This window comes from Metarhizium album (assembly GCF_000804445.1).
Source record: "Metarhizium album ARSEF 1941 chromosome Unknown scaffold_12, whole genome shotgun sequence".
NCBI lineage: Eukaryota > Fungi > Ascomycota > Sordariomycetes > Hypocreales > Clavicipitaceae > Metarhizium > Metarhizium album.
The window spans coordinates 462,380-481,068 of NW_024467586.1; the positions used below are offsets into that span (position 1 = coordinate 462,380).

Consider the following 18,689-nt stretch of genomic DNA (forward strand, 5'->3'; position numbering starts at 1 on the left):
GACACCTTTATAGGCAATTACATTAGGTGATTTCTTGCTGACTTAAGCTAGGCCATTAAGGAGCTTTATAATCAGCTAGAATTTAAGGGACATAGCAGGAGAGACAAGGACTAGGCAAGTTCTTGTTTATAGCTGGTGCAAAAGGGGAGAGAACAAGCATTATGTCACTAAAGAATAGCATAGACGCTCCCCTAACGTCTGCCTTAAGAAAATTCGTGGAAGCTCTAGCACGCAAGTTAATGCCGCGACTGCAGATCTTTGACATGACTTCTGCAGACCCTCCAAGCGTTATGCATAGAGCCCAGACCCCCTTAATTTTCAAGTTGAACCGTGAATAAGGCCGAGCTACTCTGTAGCCAGTTGCGTCCTGTTTGTACCCACGTGCCGTCGCACAGCATATAAAGGGTGGCGCAATTTTGTTGCGACAACTTCGTGTGTCAGGTACGTGAATATCTCTCTCTACATGCTACAACCCGGCAGAAAAAGGCCCCTCAGACACAAGCTCCATCAGGAATGGCAGCCACCATTCTACTTGATACTGCTACGACCCTCCACAAGCAACAGAGGCTGCCGGCCTGTGGCTCCGGCCTTGCTTGTTTAGAAATAACTTGCCGAGGGTCACTCTTGAGCACCGAGTCGTGGGACCAAACCGTTGCACTTGGCGCCTGAGATATATGCCTAGTGAGACACGACAGGCCTCCGGGGCAATCTTGCCAACTCGGCTGAATCCTCTCAAAGGCCAACGTCTCGTGAGAAATCAGGCCTTGTGCGGTCAAGGACCCTATCGACTCACCTCCATTCTATATTCAAAACACGCTATCTGCACTGAAACTCTGGGCGCGTGCCGCCAGCAGCACTACTACGAATCGAAAGCAAATCTGACGTCTCTTTGATACGAGCGCCATCTAGATGCTGGGATGTCTGTTGTCTATAAAACAGGACTTGTGTCAGTTGCCATCTTGCGTCTGTGCTGACGTGCTTTTGGCCACTGGAGCAGCTCTACTGGGATCGGCCGTGTTGTTGTTGTCAACTTGTTACGCATAGTATACTGCACTATCCCCTTCATTAAGCAACATTGGATCTAGCCCACGTCATTGTCAAGTTCAACGCCTAGGCTGTGCATGCTTTAGACGGATGTCTAGATATCTGAACAAGGCACCCCGACTTTTAATTGTTAGTCACAAGCAGTCTGAGGCTGGCATAGATTGGTACTAGGCCTCCCAATCCCACGGTCGTACGTGACATTTAAAACATGGAGATGGAGTTTAGCCAAATCCTCTGGAGAAATCGCCTCTTATTTCCACTGGGAATTGGAACCAAGGTGGCAGCGTTCCGCCATGTTTCCTGCCCTCAACCCCGTTAGTACCCGCTGACCTTATGCACAAAGCACTTGCCGATAAAAGATACGAGAAAGAGTCCGACCGTCTTTGGAATGACGCCAGCGGCAGTAGTCCCAGACCAAACGCTCACCATCTTCCATACTTGCGGGCTGTTGTCCTGGATTTTGGGGCAGTGAACCATGTCGACGTTACTTCGATACAAGGTCTCGTCAACTTAAGGAACCAACTAGACCACCACTCCGCACCGGATACTGTGGAGTGGCACTTTGCAAATGTTCATAATCGGTGGACGCGACGCGCACTGGGTGTAGCAGGCTTCGGTTATCCGACGGCGGAGAACCCTGAAGCTGTCAGAAATTGGAGGCCAGTCTACAGCATTGCAGCAACACTCTCGGAAAAGGAAGGACCGTTTGGGGACGAGCATCGGTGTGCTACGGATACTGACACTGATGAGGAGCGGACACAAGGAGCTGCCACCCCAGTCGCAGGCGGCTCGAAGAGACCTGGGATGTGGGATGGTTCGAGCAGAGCCGACAGCCCGCGGATGGCTGCGATCCATGGCGTCAACAGGCCGTTTTTTCATGGTGATCTTTTCTGTGCTGTGGAGTGCGCCGTTATTGACGCCCAGAACAAGAACTCATCGGTCATAGTGTGAAGACGATTGCATCTATACACCACGAAGAAACGACAGTGATGATGGGTTCATCAGTTTGATTGCATTAGGGCGGGTGTTTGGGGCATTGAGGATAACGTACACGAGTACACAGGATGAAACAAGAGCAAATATTTCTATTCATTATTGTAATTCTATACTTTGCCCGAGGACGTCCTTTTTTCCACCGTACTTCTCACATCAGGATCCTCTTGGGGGTAGTTGCCATTTATAGGTATGCGGGCCTCGGCGTGTTCCAGGAAGATTTTGCCAGGCCCATGATTACATGTTACTAAAAAAAACCACGTCGAGCAGCTCTGAAATCACGATTTGCAGACCGATCGCGGAGTTTAACAAGGCGGACCAGCCCCGGTGCCACGGGCAAATCTTCCTCTTTGGGGAGAAGTTGGGGCGTTGATTGGCTAGTTCTGGAATACAAGCTCCAGCGGGGGACCGGACCCAAAAAGGGTGAGATGCGGTCCCATGCTTTATGTTTGTGAGTTAACGTCCAACACAAAGCCCACCAGCATGGTGTAATGCCTTTGTAGAACAATGCATTATGCTCCGAAAGTTGTAGACCAAGTCGGCTGGCTCGCTTAACGTCGTCGGCCGCTCATCACGAAAAGGACAGTATCCCAAAAGCCGCCAAGAAATCCGTCGAACATTGGCCGCCCCGAAGAGATACGCATAGAAATGCTTTGCAGATGACCTGGGAAGAAATTGGGCAAAAAGCCGGAAACATGGCCGTATCGACCTCTCAGCATTGGTGTGTATTTCTTTCAAGCAAGATGTTGTTGCAGATACTGCCTAGGCATTACACTTCCACCTTCATGGCATGATCGAAGACGGGGCCTTGGCACAAGTAAACTGCTACTCCGCCCCATCTTCCAACCGAGCCGCAATTAACTAGAACTGACGGGCTCAACTGCGCTGCTGTTGCCCAGGATGTGACGCCGGAGACTGAACATCATTGGCCCAAAGCTTAGTAATAAGCAGACTCGAGGCCCATGTGGTTGGCAATGACAGGCAGCATGGCTAATGGTACGTAGCGTCAATCGGCGGCTCTCCGCATTTCAGCAACTGCCGCCGCCGTGGCCCGTCACCATCAATCATCCCTTCTTCATCGCCGCCCTGACAGCGCTGGTGGACATGTGGCGTCAACCACCCAAACATCATCACCCTTGGTGAGCGTCACCAGTCATCGAGTTCTCCGGAAATACGAGTCCTCCCAAGCCGGTCATGCAAAGAATCTGGCTTGAGTTCCATCACCCGTCATAACTTGAGCTTCAGCCAACCGCCGAGTCCGACCGACCCCGGGAGCCGTTGAGCCATGGCTTCGACCTGCCCAATCGAGACCCTGCCCAACGAGGTATGTAATTCTGTCTCGGATCCATCCAGCTGATTCCAGCCTTGTACTGAGACCTTGTAACCCAGGTGTTGGCTGCATCCTTGGCCCGTCTCTCGACGAGGGAACTCATCCAGATCGTCCCCGTTAGCCGCTGTTTCTACACGCTCGCCACCCGCATCCTCCATCGCCGTTTGATCGATGTGTCACCCCTCCCACATCATCAACTCGTCCTCGACTGCTACCACCCAAGCGAAAGACTGACAACACCCCCGTTGTCATGCAGATATCTCGGCCTCAAGCAAGCGGGCGAGCAACCCATCACAGATGCGTCGCTCAAGTTCAGCGACCTCGGCAAATTATATTCGTCCTATCGTCCGGTTTTGAGGGAAGAGAATCGTGGTGGACGGAATGCTTCCGCGCGGCCGGGGGGGAAGTCTGTGCAGTCCGATGAGACTGCCACTCAAGAAGTCTACCTCGATCACGATTTGCTGTTTTCGCAACTGTGCGCCGTCATGTACGTGGTGAAGGAGGCGTCGAGGCCGGGCTTCTTCATCAGCCAGGTGAACACCTGCGACGGCGTCATTCGCGTATGGAGGCAGTGGCTAGCGGAGAGGGCGAGCTTCAATGGCGCCGAAGAGGTGTCGGACTCGAAGACGGTCGACTTTGACCAGTTTCTATGGGTTGATGTGGGGAGGAACGTTGGGCTTAGGTTCCGAGTCGTGCTCGGCCCGGCCGAGAGGATGCCGCTGCTCAGCGGCCCTGGGGATGACTCGCCGGTGTCCTATACTTTGATCTACCAAGGTACGTGTCGTTGTCGTCGAAGAGTCGAAGAAGATTGGTGAGAGGCGCCGACTGACGTAACCGTGCCAAGAATTGATTGTGCGAACGACCACGCTGCTCATGGCTGTGGAAGCATCGGCGGTGCAACACTTTTCTGCTTCATCCAAGGCCGTCATAATTGCACAGGTCTAGTCCGGTGCCCTCTTCACATTGTTCATCAGGTGTCCAAACACTGAGGCAAGACACCATCGCCGTTATCAACCATCTAATGACGCATCTGAGGAATGTTCCCTCGGTGTGGACGGAGGCGATGAGTCCATGGCATTGCGAGATTTCAAGCAAAATATTTTACCCGTACGATGCCATGATCTTGTTTGTAGCAGCCTCGCTACCCCTCACACAAGCATGCCAGTGAAGGCGCTGGTGAATGCGGGCAAAAGAACGAGTCGCTCTGATCGCTTGGGTGTTGCTGCACATTGGACTTGAACCTGTCTAGCGGCGGCATGCAATCTTGGAGGCAGCAGAGTCTCTACTATGCGGCAGGAAGCAGGGCGGTCATTGAGAGGGCGTGCGTGCGCCACTTGCCAGAGACCCAGACATCAGGGCCAAATACGATGCGAGGTGCGACTAGACTGGAGGAATGAATGGATCAGTGAGTCCTACTGACGGCCCGGCAGAGTAAAATCATGACAAGCTAGCTCACTGCGATGAAATTGCCAGAACAGAGCGGCCTCATGTGTCATTTACAACGTGCTCGCCAGCAAGGGGAGACTAGGTTCGATGTTGGATCGAATGCCATGAAGCCGACAATGCATCAACTAACCTATGCCAAATCTGGGCAAGTACGTAATTTATCACCAGATCCCCTTCAGAGATTCGGGTCCTCGAAGTGCCGTGATGGGCTGGCACTAGCCGAGAGGGAAACAATGCCATAGTTCTCAATACATACCAAGACGTCGAGATCAGGGAGAGATGAGGGGATGATTGCACTTGGTGAAAAACTAACTCGTCGAGGGTGACAATGATTGCATACTGGTCATGAAACAATACCTGCGAACTCTTTTCCTCGCACAACTCGCGGTGCGTGCCCGTCGCGCTACCTGGTGAAGCCATTGATGCGCTTATTTCTGTCGTGAAGAGAAGTCTTGGTGCTCAGCACAGGCTTGGAACAGAATGAGGACTCTGTGGAGAGGCTAGACGCGGAACACGCGCCCCCAAAAAGAGGGTGGCGACGGGGCAATACCCTTCATTCGAGAATCAAATCCTTTCTTTCACTTCTTGAGACGCGAGCAGTGACCAAACGTGCAGAGTGGGATAAGGTTCTGTGATACTGGTACGCTGTGATGGCGGTGCGAGACGACGGGCGTCTGTGTGCAGTAGCCCTGCATCGAAACAGGCCAATAACCCAATCAAGGCCGTGTACACTGTCCTATTGCTTTTGCGTTCCGATTTGCTCGATGGCCGACATCATGTTGGTGGTTGGAGAAGACCTCATGATAAGTGCTTGCCGCCCTTGCATCAGAGGTGGGAAAGAGGCAAGTTGCCAAGGCGTGGCCGAGCAGGTTCGCGCCTTCCCTACTGCCGGTTCGGCGTGGGTATGCCCCCTTCCCGCCCTGCGTGCCAACTAAAAGCCCGCCACTTCCCCCACTCAAAGTCGCCATCTACCTAGGTAGTTTCTTTTTTTCTGCTCTCGCATCTTTTTCCGTAGCTTTGGATCGAAATCGAAAACCATCTGAACCCCTGCGGTCCCCATGTTCCGCCCTTGCTGTGGCCGCCGTCACCTCCCTGCCTCCAACGAAAGTCAAGGGACGATAATGCAGCCACTACAAACACGTCCCTGGGTGGATGCAGGTCCTGGTCTCTCGCGCGTCAATCCTGGCCCGTCCCGAGGACCCAAGCCTGGCCCGACGCCGTGGCAGGCGAGGCAAACAACGAGGTGACAACTGCTGCCGAGTAAAGCATGTCTCGACCACACCCCTGAGCCCTGAGGCCTGCTGTTCGAGGTTGATACATTGGCATGGCGTGGTCTGTCGTCGTCTGCTCCAGGAGTCCCCGCCGCCTACAAAGCTTCGACGTTGTGGGGGCAGGGCAATCACAGCTTTCTTGGCCACAACTTCGCTACCTTGCGGCCCTGTGTCTCTTGTTACTGTACTCGCAAATACGCACCATGTGACGTTTTCGCATTCGTTACACGTCTGCATGATGCTCAGTGGCCGCTATTCATGTTCTGGCGTGCAATTCAAAATCAGCGGCTATCCGGATCACAAGCTTTACCAATACACGGCGGTGCATACCATGCATAAACTGGACAGCAATTTAATGGTGTTGTGGCAAAGCAGCCCCATTCAAAGGGATGCCTTTTCATCCATGCGCCTGGCCATGTCGGTGCCAGGATCTCGCCGAAATTTGGAGAACGCCTGCTTCTTTTGTGAGCCCGTTTGGCAGAGTGTCGTCTCGTAGAACCCCGAAGTGGCTGTCTTTTTTTTCTTTTCCCTGTTCCTCTCCAGCTCCGGCGGTATACATATCATAGCTATCTGCAGTGAGGGTCTGTCCTTACACATACCTGGTCCAAAACGAGAGGCACGTAGCTTCTGCTAGTGTCAAGACCATTTTTCTTTTGACATCTGGCGATCCAGTCCTGAGCATGCATGTCTCTCACATTACGCAACACAACCGTCCGATTTTTCGCTTTGCGATACTGAGCACACAAGTTCAACAGGTGGCGCGAACAAGGTCGACCGCACCTTTCTTCTTCTCTGTCGCACTTCTTCTCCTGGCCAGGCACTGAATCCGTATCTACAGCCTGTCTCGTGTTTCTGAAGACGAAAAATTCTCTCTCACTGGTCGTGTTTCTCCCCGTTTCTCAGTGAAGCACTGTTAGGGGGAATTGGCATCTTCTTCCGCCTTCTATTCCGGGCCAGGCTGTCTTCTCGCATCTCCTTGCTCTTTTATATACCACACTCCCTGCTGTTCACTACCTCATCGAGTCATCCCCCTTAATTTGGATTGTTTTGTTCTAAAATTGCATGATTCGAAAATGAAAATGCCATGGGGCATCAAAAGGCCGGGAGATATCATCTCGAGGCCGCTCCCGCCTCGGGTGGCCAACTCTCCAGATCCGTTCGACACCAACAATGTTGAATATTGGGAGGAACCCGAAATTCCACCAAGGTCGATGACGAGCTCATCGTTGTCGACCAGCCACAGGCCGATTAAGCATGGGAGGGGGAAACACGCTCGTGTTGAGCTTGTGCCGCAACCCAGCGATGACCCAGACGATCCTTTGGTACGCACCTGCGTGTGGTTTTGCATCATGAACCTCAACTAATAATACTCGCTCAAACAGAATTGGCCAAGATGGCGGAAAGATCTGAACTTGGCTTCACTTCTCATCATGGTTGGCCTCATTGGGGGGATGAAGACGGTATTCATCACAACTGCCGGTTCTTTGTCGATTCACTATCGAGTCTCTCACATGGCAATCGGCGTCTTGACGGCTGGTCCCCTTTTGGTTTCGACTTTGACAAGCCTAGTTGGCTCCGTTGCTGCGAAGCTATATGGAAAACGGCCAGTATACTTGGGATCAACGTTGTTTCTATTTGTTGGAACCATTTGGAACATGACTGCCGGTGATGACTATGGTTCATGCCTCGGAGCTCGGCTTGTTCAAGGCATTGGATGGGGCGCATTTGAGACGCTGGTCATGGGTTCCATTCAGGACACTTACTTTGTAGGTCCCAATCGACAGACACGTTTCATTCGTCGAAAAGTAAGGCTAACATGAACACGGGGCTCCGACAGGAGCATGAACGAAATCTGCCAGTGACCATATACAACCTTTTAACCATTACTACAACATGGGGCTCGCCTCTGCTTGGCGGGCTGGCATCCAGGAATGCGAGCAGTTTTACAAGCCAGTTTCGCATCATCAATTGTTTCTACATCTTGGCTCTCCCACTTCTCGCCTTCGGAGCTCCGGAAACAGTGTTTGACCGCTCAAGGGCGGCTACAACCCCTCTCCCCATACCCGGTCTGATCGCATGGCGGCCCTGGCGGCTTCGCCATCGGCTGAACAAGGAGACTGCCCTGGAACACATGAAAAAGATGAAGCCGTTTTCATTCAAAGCTCCAGTGACAATGCCCACTCTTCTTCAGGTACCTCGCGCCATGATCGCCCCGACCACCTGTCTCCTGTCCGTCTTGACATGTATCCCCTACGGAGTGCTTTGGGGTCTGACGTCTTCCGTCTCTATCTTGACTACACCTGAACCTATCTCACTAGACGCTGCCCGCACAGGACTCATGATGGCTGGTCCATGGATCATTGCGTCACTTATCGTGGGGGGCTTCTGCTTCTACCGTGGTTTATATGAACGCTTCACAAAGAGCGTCAGCTACGTCATCATCAGCACTGGAGTCATCCTGAGCCTGACGGGTGTGCTCTCCTACGGCCTTGGAATCTACAATTTCATGGCGCCCGATCCCTCGTCCTACAGCCCGTTCTTCACTTCAAGCACTGCCGGTCAGATCAGCCTGCCCCTGTTATCGCTACAGCTAGGCATCCTTGCCGGCGGCACATACACCCTCGACACAATCACTAGACCCTTGCTCGCACGCTCCGCATCATTCACTTCATCCAGCATCGGCGTTGCTCAACGCAGCATCGGTGATATGCATTCCGGCGTCATTATACTGCGAAACCTCGCTGCCGGCATCTTTGTTCTCACGGTTCCCAGCGCATTCACCTTCTACGGTGGCCTCAAAGCGGCCGTAATCGGCCTGAGTATTACACAAGTAGTACTCACGGGATTCTCCATGGCGCTATGGTGGTTCTTTGACGAAACCATTTGGAGGGCTGACGGCATGGTTATGGGACTCGTTGACCTGAAGCTTCTGAAGCAATCATTAAGCTGCTTCGACATTGATTGAAAGCGCCAAGGTATCAGTACAACCAGGAATAGAAGATACAAGGTCAAAAACGACAAAAACATCCGCCACTGGTCCAAAGAGGGACAAGGCTGATCATGCGTTACGAGTAGGCAGCGTGGAGATACAAACGGGAGAACGGCTGGCGGGGTGGGGATCACTCCTACTGACGACACGACGACCTTGCCTTTCTTTTTTCTCTCTTTTGTTGGTTACGATGATTCACGCTGCATGACATGACTGTGCCTGAAGATGATGCTTATCAGCAATGCTAACTCGAATGTACATGATTCACGGATTAGAATACGATTGTAATGAACGAAAAATAAAGCAAATACTGGCTTTTTCATGAATGACTAGCTCAAGACGAAATGTACAAAGTCAAGTCTTTTCTGTGCAGTGACGAGCACCATTTGGCTCAGATCATTGTGCATCGTGCATCGACACTGGTCATGGGAAGCCAAGCCGCCTCGTATTGTTATTACGTTTTTTTTTTTTTTTTAAAATTTCCGGGCGTCAAGATGCTCTGGGCAGCAACACCAAACCAGGATACAAAAAAGCCCACACGGTGACACGGGCTATATATTCGTCACGCAGTACTAGAACGTGGTATCAAACCAACTCGTCCACCCCCTCTCAGGTCCATGTTGACCAAGGGCGGCAAACACTCGCATCCCATCATGGCACAGCAGTCCCCTTCCCAGCTTCGTGCTCGACCGTCCGCAACTCAACGTCACTCGGTGTATTCAGAGAGGCGGTTTCATAATCTGTCGAATCGCCGCCTCCTTCGTCTCTGTTGACGGTCCTCTCGAGCGTTCCCAGGCCGCTCCCGTCGTGGGAGCTGTGCTGGATCCCGCCAGACCTGTAGATGACGTCGTCCCTGACCACCCTCCAGCTCGTGACGAAGAATATGACGCAGTTCCAGAATCCTTGGAGGGGCAGCACCGCGGCACTGGCGACCTGGTACGTGTAAGGCGAGTCGCCCCGGATCCAGCTGTGGATGCGGTTCATGCTGCTGGGGATCCAGGTGACGAGGACGCTGAGGCCAAAGAGGAGACTTGTGCGCAGGTAGGCGCGCTTGATGGGGTCGTCGACGGAGAACTTGGCGGCGAGGGACTTGCAGGCGGCGAGGGCGCCGGCGAAGGGGTTGGGGAGACGGCTCCGGCGTCGAGGGGCGGCGGCAGACACGCTCGAGGTGAACTCGGCCACGGGCGTGGAGATTCGGTGCGCGGCCGTGTGCGCGCTCTTGGGGCGGACGAGGTTGCTTGCCGAGGAGCGCGTGACGAGGACCTCGGTGGTGACGGTCCCGTAGAAGCGGTCGCCTTGGGGGCCGCGGTCGATGCTGGAGACCTGTGTGGTTTTCCCGAGGCCGTCAGGGCCCGTGGCTTCCTGGGAGAAAAGGGGGAAGCTTACATGCACACTTTGGCCTGCCTCGCGGCTCTTGGACGCGGAGAAGCTGCGGAGTCGGTTTCGCGACCGGAATACGTGGTATCCGACGAGTACGTAGCTGATGATGGTCCCGGCGATGCATATCAGGATCAGCAGGTAGTACGTGTAGATGCGTACGCTGGTCCATTTGCCGCCTATCCAGCACCAAATCTGGCACGCCGGGTCAGTTGGCGTCATGGCCGGATGCAGGACGCGAGGGGGAACAGGGGCGGGTGCTTCTTACTACTGCGTCGCCGTACACGAGGCCCTTGGGCGAGCCTCGGACGAGCAGCAGCGACAGGGCGATGACGAAGGGCCCGCCGTAGCATATCAGGCAGTACAGCCACCACCAGCGCTGGAACGAGTCTGGGCTCGTGCGGAAGTAAAAGACGAGGAAGACGTTGATGGCCATGGCCAAGGACCACCAGGGGTCGGATTGCATAAACCTGGGACGGTCAGTGAAGCGAAGCGTCTGGCGTCGACGGCACCCGGCCGGTCACTTTGCAGCGCCGCGGCGAGGAGGCAACTCACATTTCGAACAGGAACGCCTGTGTCTGGCACAGCGCTCGTGCCTCGCCTAGAACCAGCCCATCCATCGCGATGATGCAGGCTATACTTGCGCCGACATTGGAGACGCTGGCAAACACGATAAAGGTATTCTGGACATTGCGGACGCGGCGCACCAGCGCATACGCGACGAAGATGAAGAAGACGGCCACGAGGCTTATAGACCCTCCTATCCTCTCCAGTGTGGTGATGGTTTCGATTTGGCCTCGGCCAAGGTGATCAGGGGATGCTGCGGTGGTGGTCCGTGGGGAAAGCGTCATAGTATTCGGCTTGTTTCCAGAGGGACCCCGAGAGGCCCTCTCCTCTCCCAGAGAGATGCAGATGCAAGAACTCGATGGCCGAGGTCAGATGTCGTTTTCGCGCCAAGGTTTGGAGACGGAAATGACGAACAGGACTGTCGAAGAGCGAGGGCGACAGGCAGACGGCTCTGACGGCGGGATGACAAGTGCTCGGGAGATATCTTGGAGCAGATGTTCCTTGTCGTCATTCACTTCACCCCGATGGGAGTTTGTGTTTCCAGCCTAAGCGCCTGACCACCTATCGTCATTGTCTGGCGTGCGCCAGGATAAATACGACAACCAGAGCTGTTCAACGCCAGTCGAATCGGCGGCCGGGCCTGTGACACACGACACTATGCGCCTGGCCGTGCTTGGCGAGAATACTGGCAATTCCCTAGTTCAGAATCCGCTGAGGTGGGAGATGCCATGCAGCCGATTTTGTGTAACAGGGACTGTGTGTAGGTCGGCGGGATGGGATGATGAACCAGAATCTGTAGAGGATTGATCCAGAGTGGTAGCACCGAGAGTTGGCGGCCGTTCTCCCAAGCTTCCCTCATCGATGACATGTTCTGCAAATGCAGAGATGTCGTCGCTTGTTTTAAAAACGCAGCGGCGAAATGCAATGGCCTGGCCGTGACAGTAACCGCCTGCTCGTGCCAGATGACGGCCCTTCCTTGGTTCGGTTTCCAAAAGCAGACATCTGAATTGAGTGGTTTATACTCCGTACCTTTGGCAGTAAGGAAGAATGGACCCGAGTGTCTTCACAGCATGGTGACTGTCGAGCGAGACGTCCAGCCACCACACGACATCTCTTATTCACCCGCTTTGACGGCTTCAAGTATGAATCCATCATCCACCTTGACCATCTCGTTGGTCACGACTCACTACCAACGGCCCCGTAACCCAGACCCTCTTAACCAGGGTCTCGTGAACCATTTTGGCGAGGCGTCCAATGTGACAGGGACGACTTTGTCTCGGCTGCCACATGGGCTTCCACATGAGACGCACGGCCTCGTTGTCCAACTAGACGATATCTCCGCTTGTTCTGTTCATTGTACAATACGTACTCGAGTACCGGCAGTGTGTTGCCTCTCAACGCTCTTGTCAGTCTGCGGCAACAAGCATTCGACCACCCTTTGTGCGCCGTTTCGGGGCTTGCCTACCCATGTAACCGAGTGACTTGAGGGTAGTCAAATATCCACGCCTCCCATTGTATAACTGATATCCGGCTCTGTATGCACGAGACCGCTGCTCATCTTCTCCCCTTTCGCTTAGACGAGATTGTCAAATGGCTCATTTTTGACTCGTCAATGAATATTCGACAAAGGCGGCCCCCCCGGCTTGACGTCGAACACGCAACGGGAAAACGCAGGCCTTGCCTGGAGCGGATCTGTGCTCATGAACACGCGAGTCGCGGCCCATCAACTCCCAGCGGCGTTTGGTGACGTGAGAGTCTGCGGCAGTCAAGGTGAAGACAATCCGAATCCAAATGCACGGCCAACTCCATCTTTTTACGCCACTCACTGCCTCATGGCTTACCCACGGTCCCAATAGTGTCCATAGTCCCTTGCTTCAGCATATCAGTTCGCTGCGGCATGCCAGGTGCGCGAATTTCAGGGGCCTCACAAAGGTCTGCGCTGAGAAAGCCGAGTCCGCCGCTCACCCTTGGTCGCAGAGAGCTCGAACCGAGCTCGATATCTTCTTGGCCAAGGCGAGAAGAAGACATTGCTCACTCAACGTCTTGTCTCTCTGGCCGTCTCAAGCATCGTGGCAAGTGTTGCCGGGGCGCAGCAAATTAGTATGCACGTCATCAGTCACAATGTCGAATTCTTATTGGCAAATCTGGTACTCTGTTCTTTCGCTTACACAAAAGGATCGATCCGAGTCAAGCATCTTATTGTCTACGTCGCGCCACAGCACCATGGCCACTGATGTCATATCAGGAAAGCAAAGTGGCCATGCGAGGTTCAAAGTATCAGTGCCACTACTCAACATGAGGGGGAGAGCTCAGCTTACTCTTTAAGAAGATCGTGGTGGGAGCATCTCGATTGCGAGTCATGCCCCTGGAAATGTGGCGTTCTCGACCATGTTGCACAGTTATGAGTTGTTTTTGAAAAACAATGGGAACCAGTTGACCTCTGCATGTGTGTGCCCTTCACAATAACTCCGTACCTGTGGCGTGGCGTCCAATCGATCCTTCTTCGTCCCGCCATCCAGGAGTCAGGCCGCTCATTTGTTGGTTACTTTTGACCTGACAAAGCCTTCTAGCATCGGCCCCCCTGCGACTACGCGGTACTCTGCAAGACTTGGCCAAGTAGCGTCTGCGGTGACGATAGCTGAGCCAAGCTTGGCCACTGATTCGACCGTCTTTCAACCACAATCATCCTCTTCTGCCGTCATGATTAACGGCCCTATGCGCTTGTTGTGCTGAAAGTCCGAAGCGTCTGCGTGAGTGTCGGCGAGAAGGACGAGAACTGGGCTCTGTCTGCACCATGAATGAATACATAGTCGTGACTCGTGCTACTTCAGCTGCAGAAGGGCCCTCGATTCATCCAAGTCCAATAGCCCAAATGATTATCCCTTGAAGCAAAGCACATAATAATGGTGGCGGTATCCAAAATTTCTCGACTCACTAATCAAAACCACCGTATCTGACTATATCCAAAATTAATAAACAATAGTATCCAACGTCTGTACTCCTTTTGTCCAAGCCGATGCAGAAACGGAAAGACGGCGAGATGTGTATCCGGGCGCCTCACTCAACGTCGTCTTGTACGACGAGTTCATCGACTCTGTTGTGGCTGCGCGTTTTGTATACTCGCCATTTGGCCTGGCGCACAAGCTCTCCGACATGCACGGCTAAAGGGTGTACAGGAAGTCGGGTCGCTTATCGCCCAAGGCATTGATCTCATCCTCGGTCTTGCCCTCTACCCAATGGTCGCGCTCGCCTTTGCGGCGTTTCCTATTCTCCATGTTGAGCATAGTAGCGAAGAGCAAACTGCCTCCAAACATGCACACGGCCAGGTACGCAATGATGGTTCCATGGCCCTGGAAGTAGCGAGGTGGCCACCGATAAATGACACTGCTGACCACGCCGTTGAGGTTACCCCAACCGATGACGAATCCGAGCACAATTCCGCGCTTATAGACACCTTCGACGTTGTTGGCTACCCACGCGATTGTTAGGGAGATGGGCGGGTAGATACCCATGGCACCAAAAAAGGTGCCTGCATACTGGACAGCCGGATCAGTCGTTGATATCAACATGATGAATCCAACAATTCCAACAAGGGCGCAGCCCATGATAAAAACGCCACGTTTCTGTACCCTATCGGACCAAAACCCAACAAGTACCGTCAGCACGGCGGCGACCGCATACGGCGGTACACTAAGAAGTTGGTTTCTGATGATCTGGTCGGCGGACGTGAAGCTCATGGACTGAATAATTGTCGGCAGAAAGACACTGAAAGAGTAAAGTGGCATCAGAGGGCCCATGTAGATTAGCATGCCATTGTAAGTCTTCCAGTCCTTAATAGCAGCCCACATGTAGTCCCACTTGAAGTCTTCGTGCCTAGCCGAGTGTTGTTTATCGTTCTCAAGTCGCAGTAACACACGCGCGCGGTCTTCAGGGGTCAAGAACTTGGCCTCGTCTGGGAAGTCGTGAACCATGAAAAAGGAGACGAAGCCGACAATGATGGTCAAGAGACCCTCAATGATAAAGATCCAAGCCCAACCCGGGATGCCTCGGAGACCATCCATTTTTTGAATCGCAGCCGCAAGAAGGCCACCAAAGGAGCCAGCCAAAGCCGCAGCCGAAAAGAAAATGGCAGCACGCACTCCGAATTCGTTTCTCTTGTACCAGCATGACAAATAGTAATTGACACCAGGGAACAAACCGGCTTCGGCCACGCCAAGGAACCATCGTGCAGCCATGAGACCAGACCAATTCTTGACAAAGCCCATGCCAAGCATACAGCAACCCCATACGATCCTACAAGGTTGATAATCAACACAAGATCAATCAATGTAGCAACGGTCTCGAGCTTGTTTAATAGACAGCATGGGTGTCAGCTTACATTATGCTTGGGATGAATCTGGAGGGCTTCCATTTCTTGAGAAGGAAGTTGGCGAGCGCCTCGAACAAAGCGTAGGAGACGAAGAAGACTATAAGTGTGGCCGCATATTTGAGTGATTTCGGGTCCATTCCCAAGTCTTTCTCCAGATGAGCAATCTTGGCATTGCCGATGTTGGTGCGATCGAGAAAGCAGATCAAGTACAAAAGACAGAGCTGTTTGTGTGTTAATGAAGAAATAAAGGCGCTATTGCCCACGCGTCGAGCAGTTTCCGGTAACGAGAGGGCACATACCCATGGGATGAGCATAAGATCCAGCTTGCGTAGTAGTTTGCGTTCCTTTTTACAGAGACACAAAAGATGAACAGGTCAGAATCAAATGAACCAGGAAGAGATTTGTGCAAGGAAGGAAACGCTCACCACTTCCTTCCTCTCAGCTACCGACAAGCCGGCATCAGGGTCGACCATGTTTCCGTGGTCAGAGTTGGACAAAGTGTCCGCCATGCCCTGGTCAATTGGGCTCGGTTTTTCAAGTTCGCTCATTTTTGCCCGGTCGCAAGGAGATGATCAGGATGCGATGGAATGGTGCTCAAGCGGAGCACGGCAGTCGACGTCGTGGCGGCGGCGGCGAGGACGGCGACAACGACGACGACGACAACAACGACAACGACGTGCCAGAAATAAGAAGTATTCGACGTTGCTGTCCACACAATTCGGCAAAAAGAGGCGAGGATCGGCACCTTCCAGCCTGGTCGACGGGTCCGGAGCCAAGGCCAAGTGGGAAGGAGCAAACCTCGACTTCGGGGCCAGGCAATGTCACAGCGTCAGAGCCTCGAGTGACCAAAGCATTGGACGTTGGAAAAGAGTTGTTTTGCCTCAAAAGACACGCACAGAGAGCGCGAGAGCGAGAGCGAGAGCGAGACACGGGCCGCGGGCGTCGAGCGACCGGGAGAACGACCCGGTCAATGGCCTGGCGGCTCGGGCATTCGACTCCTGTCAGCATTCAAAGACGAACAGGGGCGCGTCCCTTTGCACCAGGGCCGTCATATTCCATTGCTACGTGACCAGTTCCATAGGTGACAGCTAGGTCTCTCCTCTCGTCTCCTCACAGAGCACCCCCTCCTCGTCGGTTTTATTACTGAGCTACAAAGCAGCCATGCCTGGGGTGGAATTTGGACCCTTGGCCGTGGACCCGGCTGGTCTGTTGGTCGTCGTCGCACTGCAGCTGCAGATCGGCAATGGTCGAGGCAAGACCAAGGCCGGGTTGACCCATGACGCGAGCGCCGAGCATTGGTTATAACGAGGCCAAGTGAGCCTCCTTGCTGGTGAGCACGATTGCACAGAACGACGCCATCCAATTCGTAGCCTTGTGCTTACCAAGTTACCACGCACTCGCCGACAGAAACTCCAGAAACTCGTCGAGTTCTACTACTACTATAGTACGGTGTATGGGGTCTGGGGTCTGGGGTCTGGGGTACGGGGTACGGGGTACGGGGAACCGACGACGGATATGCTGATCACGCTGGATCAAGGTTGCAAGTCCTGTCCTCCATTCCATCTCCGGCCTGCTGGCTAACCCCATCGCCAAGCCACGCGTCTGCGTCATACGGTTGCCAGGAGCAGGTCCGTGTATCGATTAGGTTTTGAGATGACAGTGGACGATACTCTCCTGCCATGCGATGACGACAGCACAGCGAGCTTGCGGCGAGTGAAAGCAAACACCAGCTACAGGTCGCGGCAAATTACAGTGTTCCAGCTTGTCAGGCCCACCGCGCTGTTTCCACCGTCATGGCTACAACAGTCTGGTGAGACGACGCAACCGGTACTTGGACGTTGAAGTGCGAGCAGTATACTCCGGGCGCATAGTCCGGTTTCTCGGCTTGGATCTTGCAGAGTTTCAACAGTAGCAAAACGTATGCACGGCTCCATGGTTGTGACAATAAGGGATTGAAGAATCACTCGCAATGCTCTTCAACCTACCTCAATGCCCCAGCTGAGCACGGATTTTCGGTCGCCAAGTAGGTCTTGATGGAGGGAGACACGAGGGATTTTCCGTCGCTGTCTTGTCCGTCTGCTCAATCGTTGGATGCGTTTGATGCCGAGACAGCCACGCGAGAGTCAATTTTATCATGTGCAACACACCAGTCACGCACTCCGTATTTGCCGAGCGCATCGATCTCTTCATGGCACTCTTCGAAACCGCAAGCATCTGGCCAAGCATGATTTTTTGGCATGTCGGAATAAATTTTCACGCACAAATGACCATTTGTCGAGAACTGTGCTCCTTGCGCGACTCAATCATTTTCTTTTCTACCACTTCACCAAACTTGTCTCTCGTACTACACACAGTGGTCAACTTCAGCTGTGGCTTCGGCCATGACTGGTTCTGGATACTCTGATGGCACCAGTGCCACGAAATACGCCAACCTCGCAGCCCGACAGGGATATCACAAAGAATCAATAGTGTGGGTTGGTCATCATTTAGTCCAGGGACAATGCCAACGATGCTCAAAACACGACATGGAGAAATGGCCTGGAGCCCAGATCCATGTCATCCAGTGCAGAAGCGAACGTGTCCAAAAGATTGGGTTTATGATTTCTAATGGTAAACGCCTTGCAGGTTTCATGATAAATACGGAGTCGACATGGCAACCACCACCGCAGCCGCCCAAACGACATGTGCCAGTATAGCACAGAGTTATAAGCGCACGAGAACAAGAGGCACTTGACCATGGTTGTAAGTCGCTAGATCGGTCTTGGCATCGGAGAATGGCATGCTGCAATAATGAGACAAACATATGTCCCAGGGTCCCGCATTTCCCCAGCTACTTAAGTACCGACAAGAGAGGTTGGAAGTATGAGCTTGACGCTCTATCCAACCAGGTTTGCGATGAAATCGGCATGTGGTCATGTATGTGAAGCTTCTTGGAGGACCGATTCCTGCATGAATGCAATGAATGGGGCGGCTCCCCGAGGTCACCGACAACATACTCAGGGTTCCTGTCCAAGTTGACCCATCTTCTCTTGTAGCTGAACCCGTCATTGACACACGGCCGGTCCATGCAATAGTTCACCCCCTTCGAGGGACCAAGCATGGCGACTTGTAGCGTACGCATGGCAAGGCCTCCATCCATCCCTCCACGTCTTGAACACGGTTCTGATTTGCCAGGAGTGGCTGTTGTTCGAAGAGCGCCCGACACACCGGCTGACCTGGCGCCCCGTTGCGAGCTTATTCTCCAAGGCACTCCGTAGCTCAGAAGGGATGGGCGTTGCAAGCGACAAAGGGACTTCCAATGAT

General features: G+C 53.4%; 4 protein-coding genes across 4 annotated transcripts; 2 read left to right on the forward strand and 2 right to left on the reverse strand.

Moving 5' to 3' along the window:
• Window positions 1–3,322: 3,322 nt before the first annotated feature.
• Window positions 3,323–4,312, forward strand: MAM_05142 (F-box domain containing protein; the record flags this gene model as incomplete). Its single annotated transcript, XM_040823940.1, has 3 exons — window positions 3,323–3,361; window positions 3,427–4,141; window positions 4,212–4,312. 3 exons carry the CDS (start codon window positions 3,323–3,325, stop codon window positions 4,310–4,312), a joined length of 855 nt encoding a protein of 284 aa, XP_040678099.1.
• Window positions 4,313–7,163: 2,851 nt separating this feature from the next.
• On the forward strand, window positions 7,164–9,049 carry MAM_05143 (Major facilitator superfamily domain, general substrate transporter; the record flags this gene model as incomplete). Its single annotated transcript, XM_040823941.1, has 3 exons — window positions 7,164–7,406; window positions 7,467–7,850; window positions 7,922–9,049. The coding sequence occupies 3 exons, from the start codon at window positions 7,164–7,166 to the stop codon at window positions 9,047–9,049; spliced, it is 1,755 nt and encodes a 584-aa protein (XP_040678100.1).
• A 675-nt stretch (window positions 9,050–9,724) lies between these two features.
• Window positions 9,725–11,301, reverse strand: MAM_05144 (G-protein coupled receptor; the record flags this gene model as incomplete). Its single annotated transcript, XM_040823942.1, has 3 exons — window positions 9,725–10,645; window positions 10,719–10,920; window positions 11,006–11,301. The coding sequence occupies 3 exons, from the start codon at window positions 11,299–11,301 to the stop codon at window positions 9,725–9,727; spliced, it is 1,419 nt and encodes a 472-aa protein (XP_040678101.1).
• A 2,877-nt stretch (window positions 11,302–14,178) lies between these two features.
• On the reverse strand, window positions 14,179–15,934 carry MAM_05145 (MFS transporter; the record flags this gene model as incomplete). Its single annotated transcript, XM_040823943.1, has 4 exons — window positions 14,179–15,310; window positions 15,396–15,607; window positions 15,686–15,730; window positions 15,812–15,934. The coding sequence occupies 4 exons, from the start codon at window positions 15,932–15,934 to the stop codon at window positions 14,179–14,181; spliced, it is 1,512 nt and encodes a 503-aa protein (XP_040678102.1).
• Window positions 15,935–18,689: the final 2,755 nt, after the last annotated feature.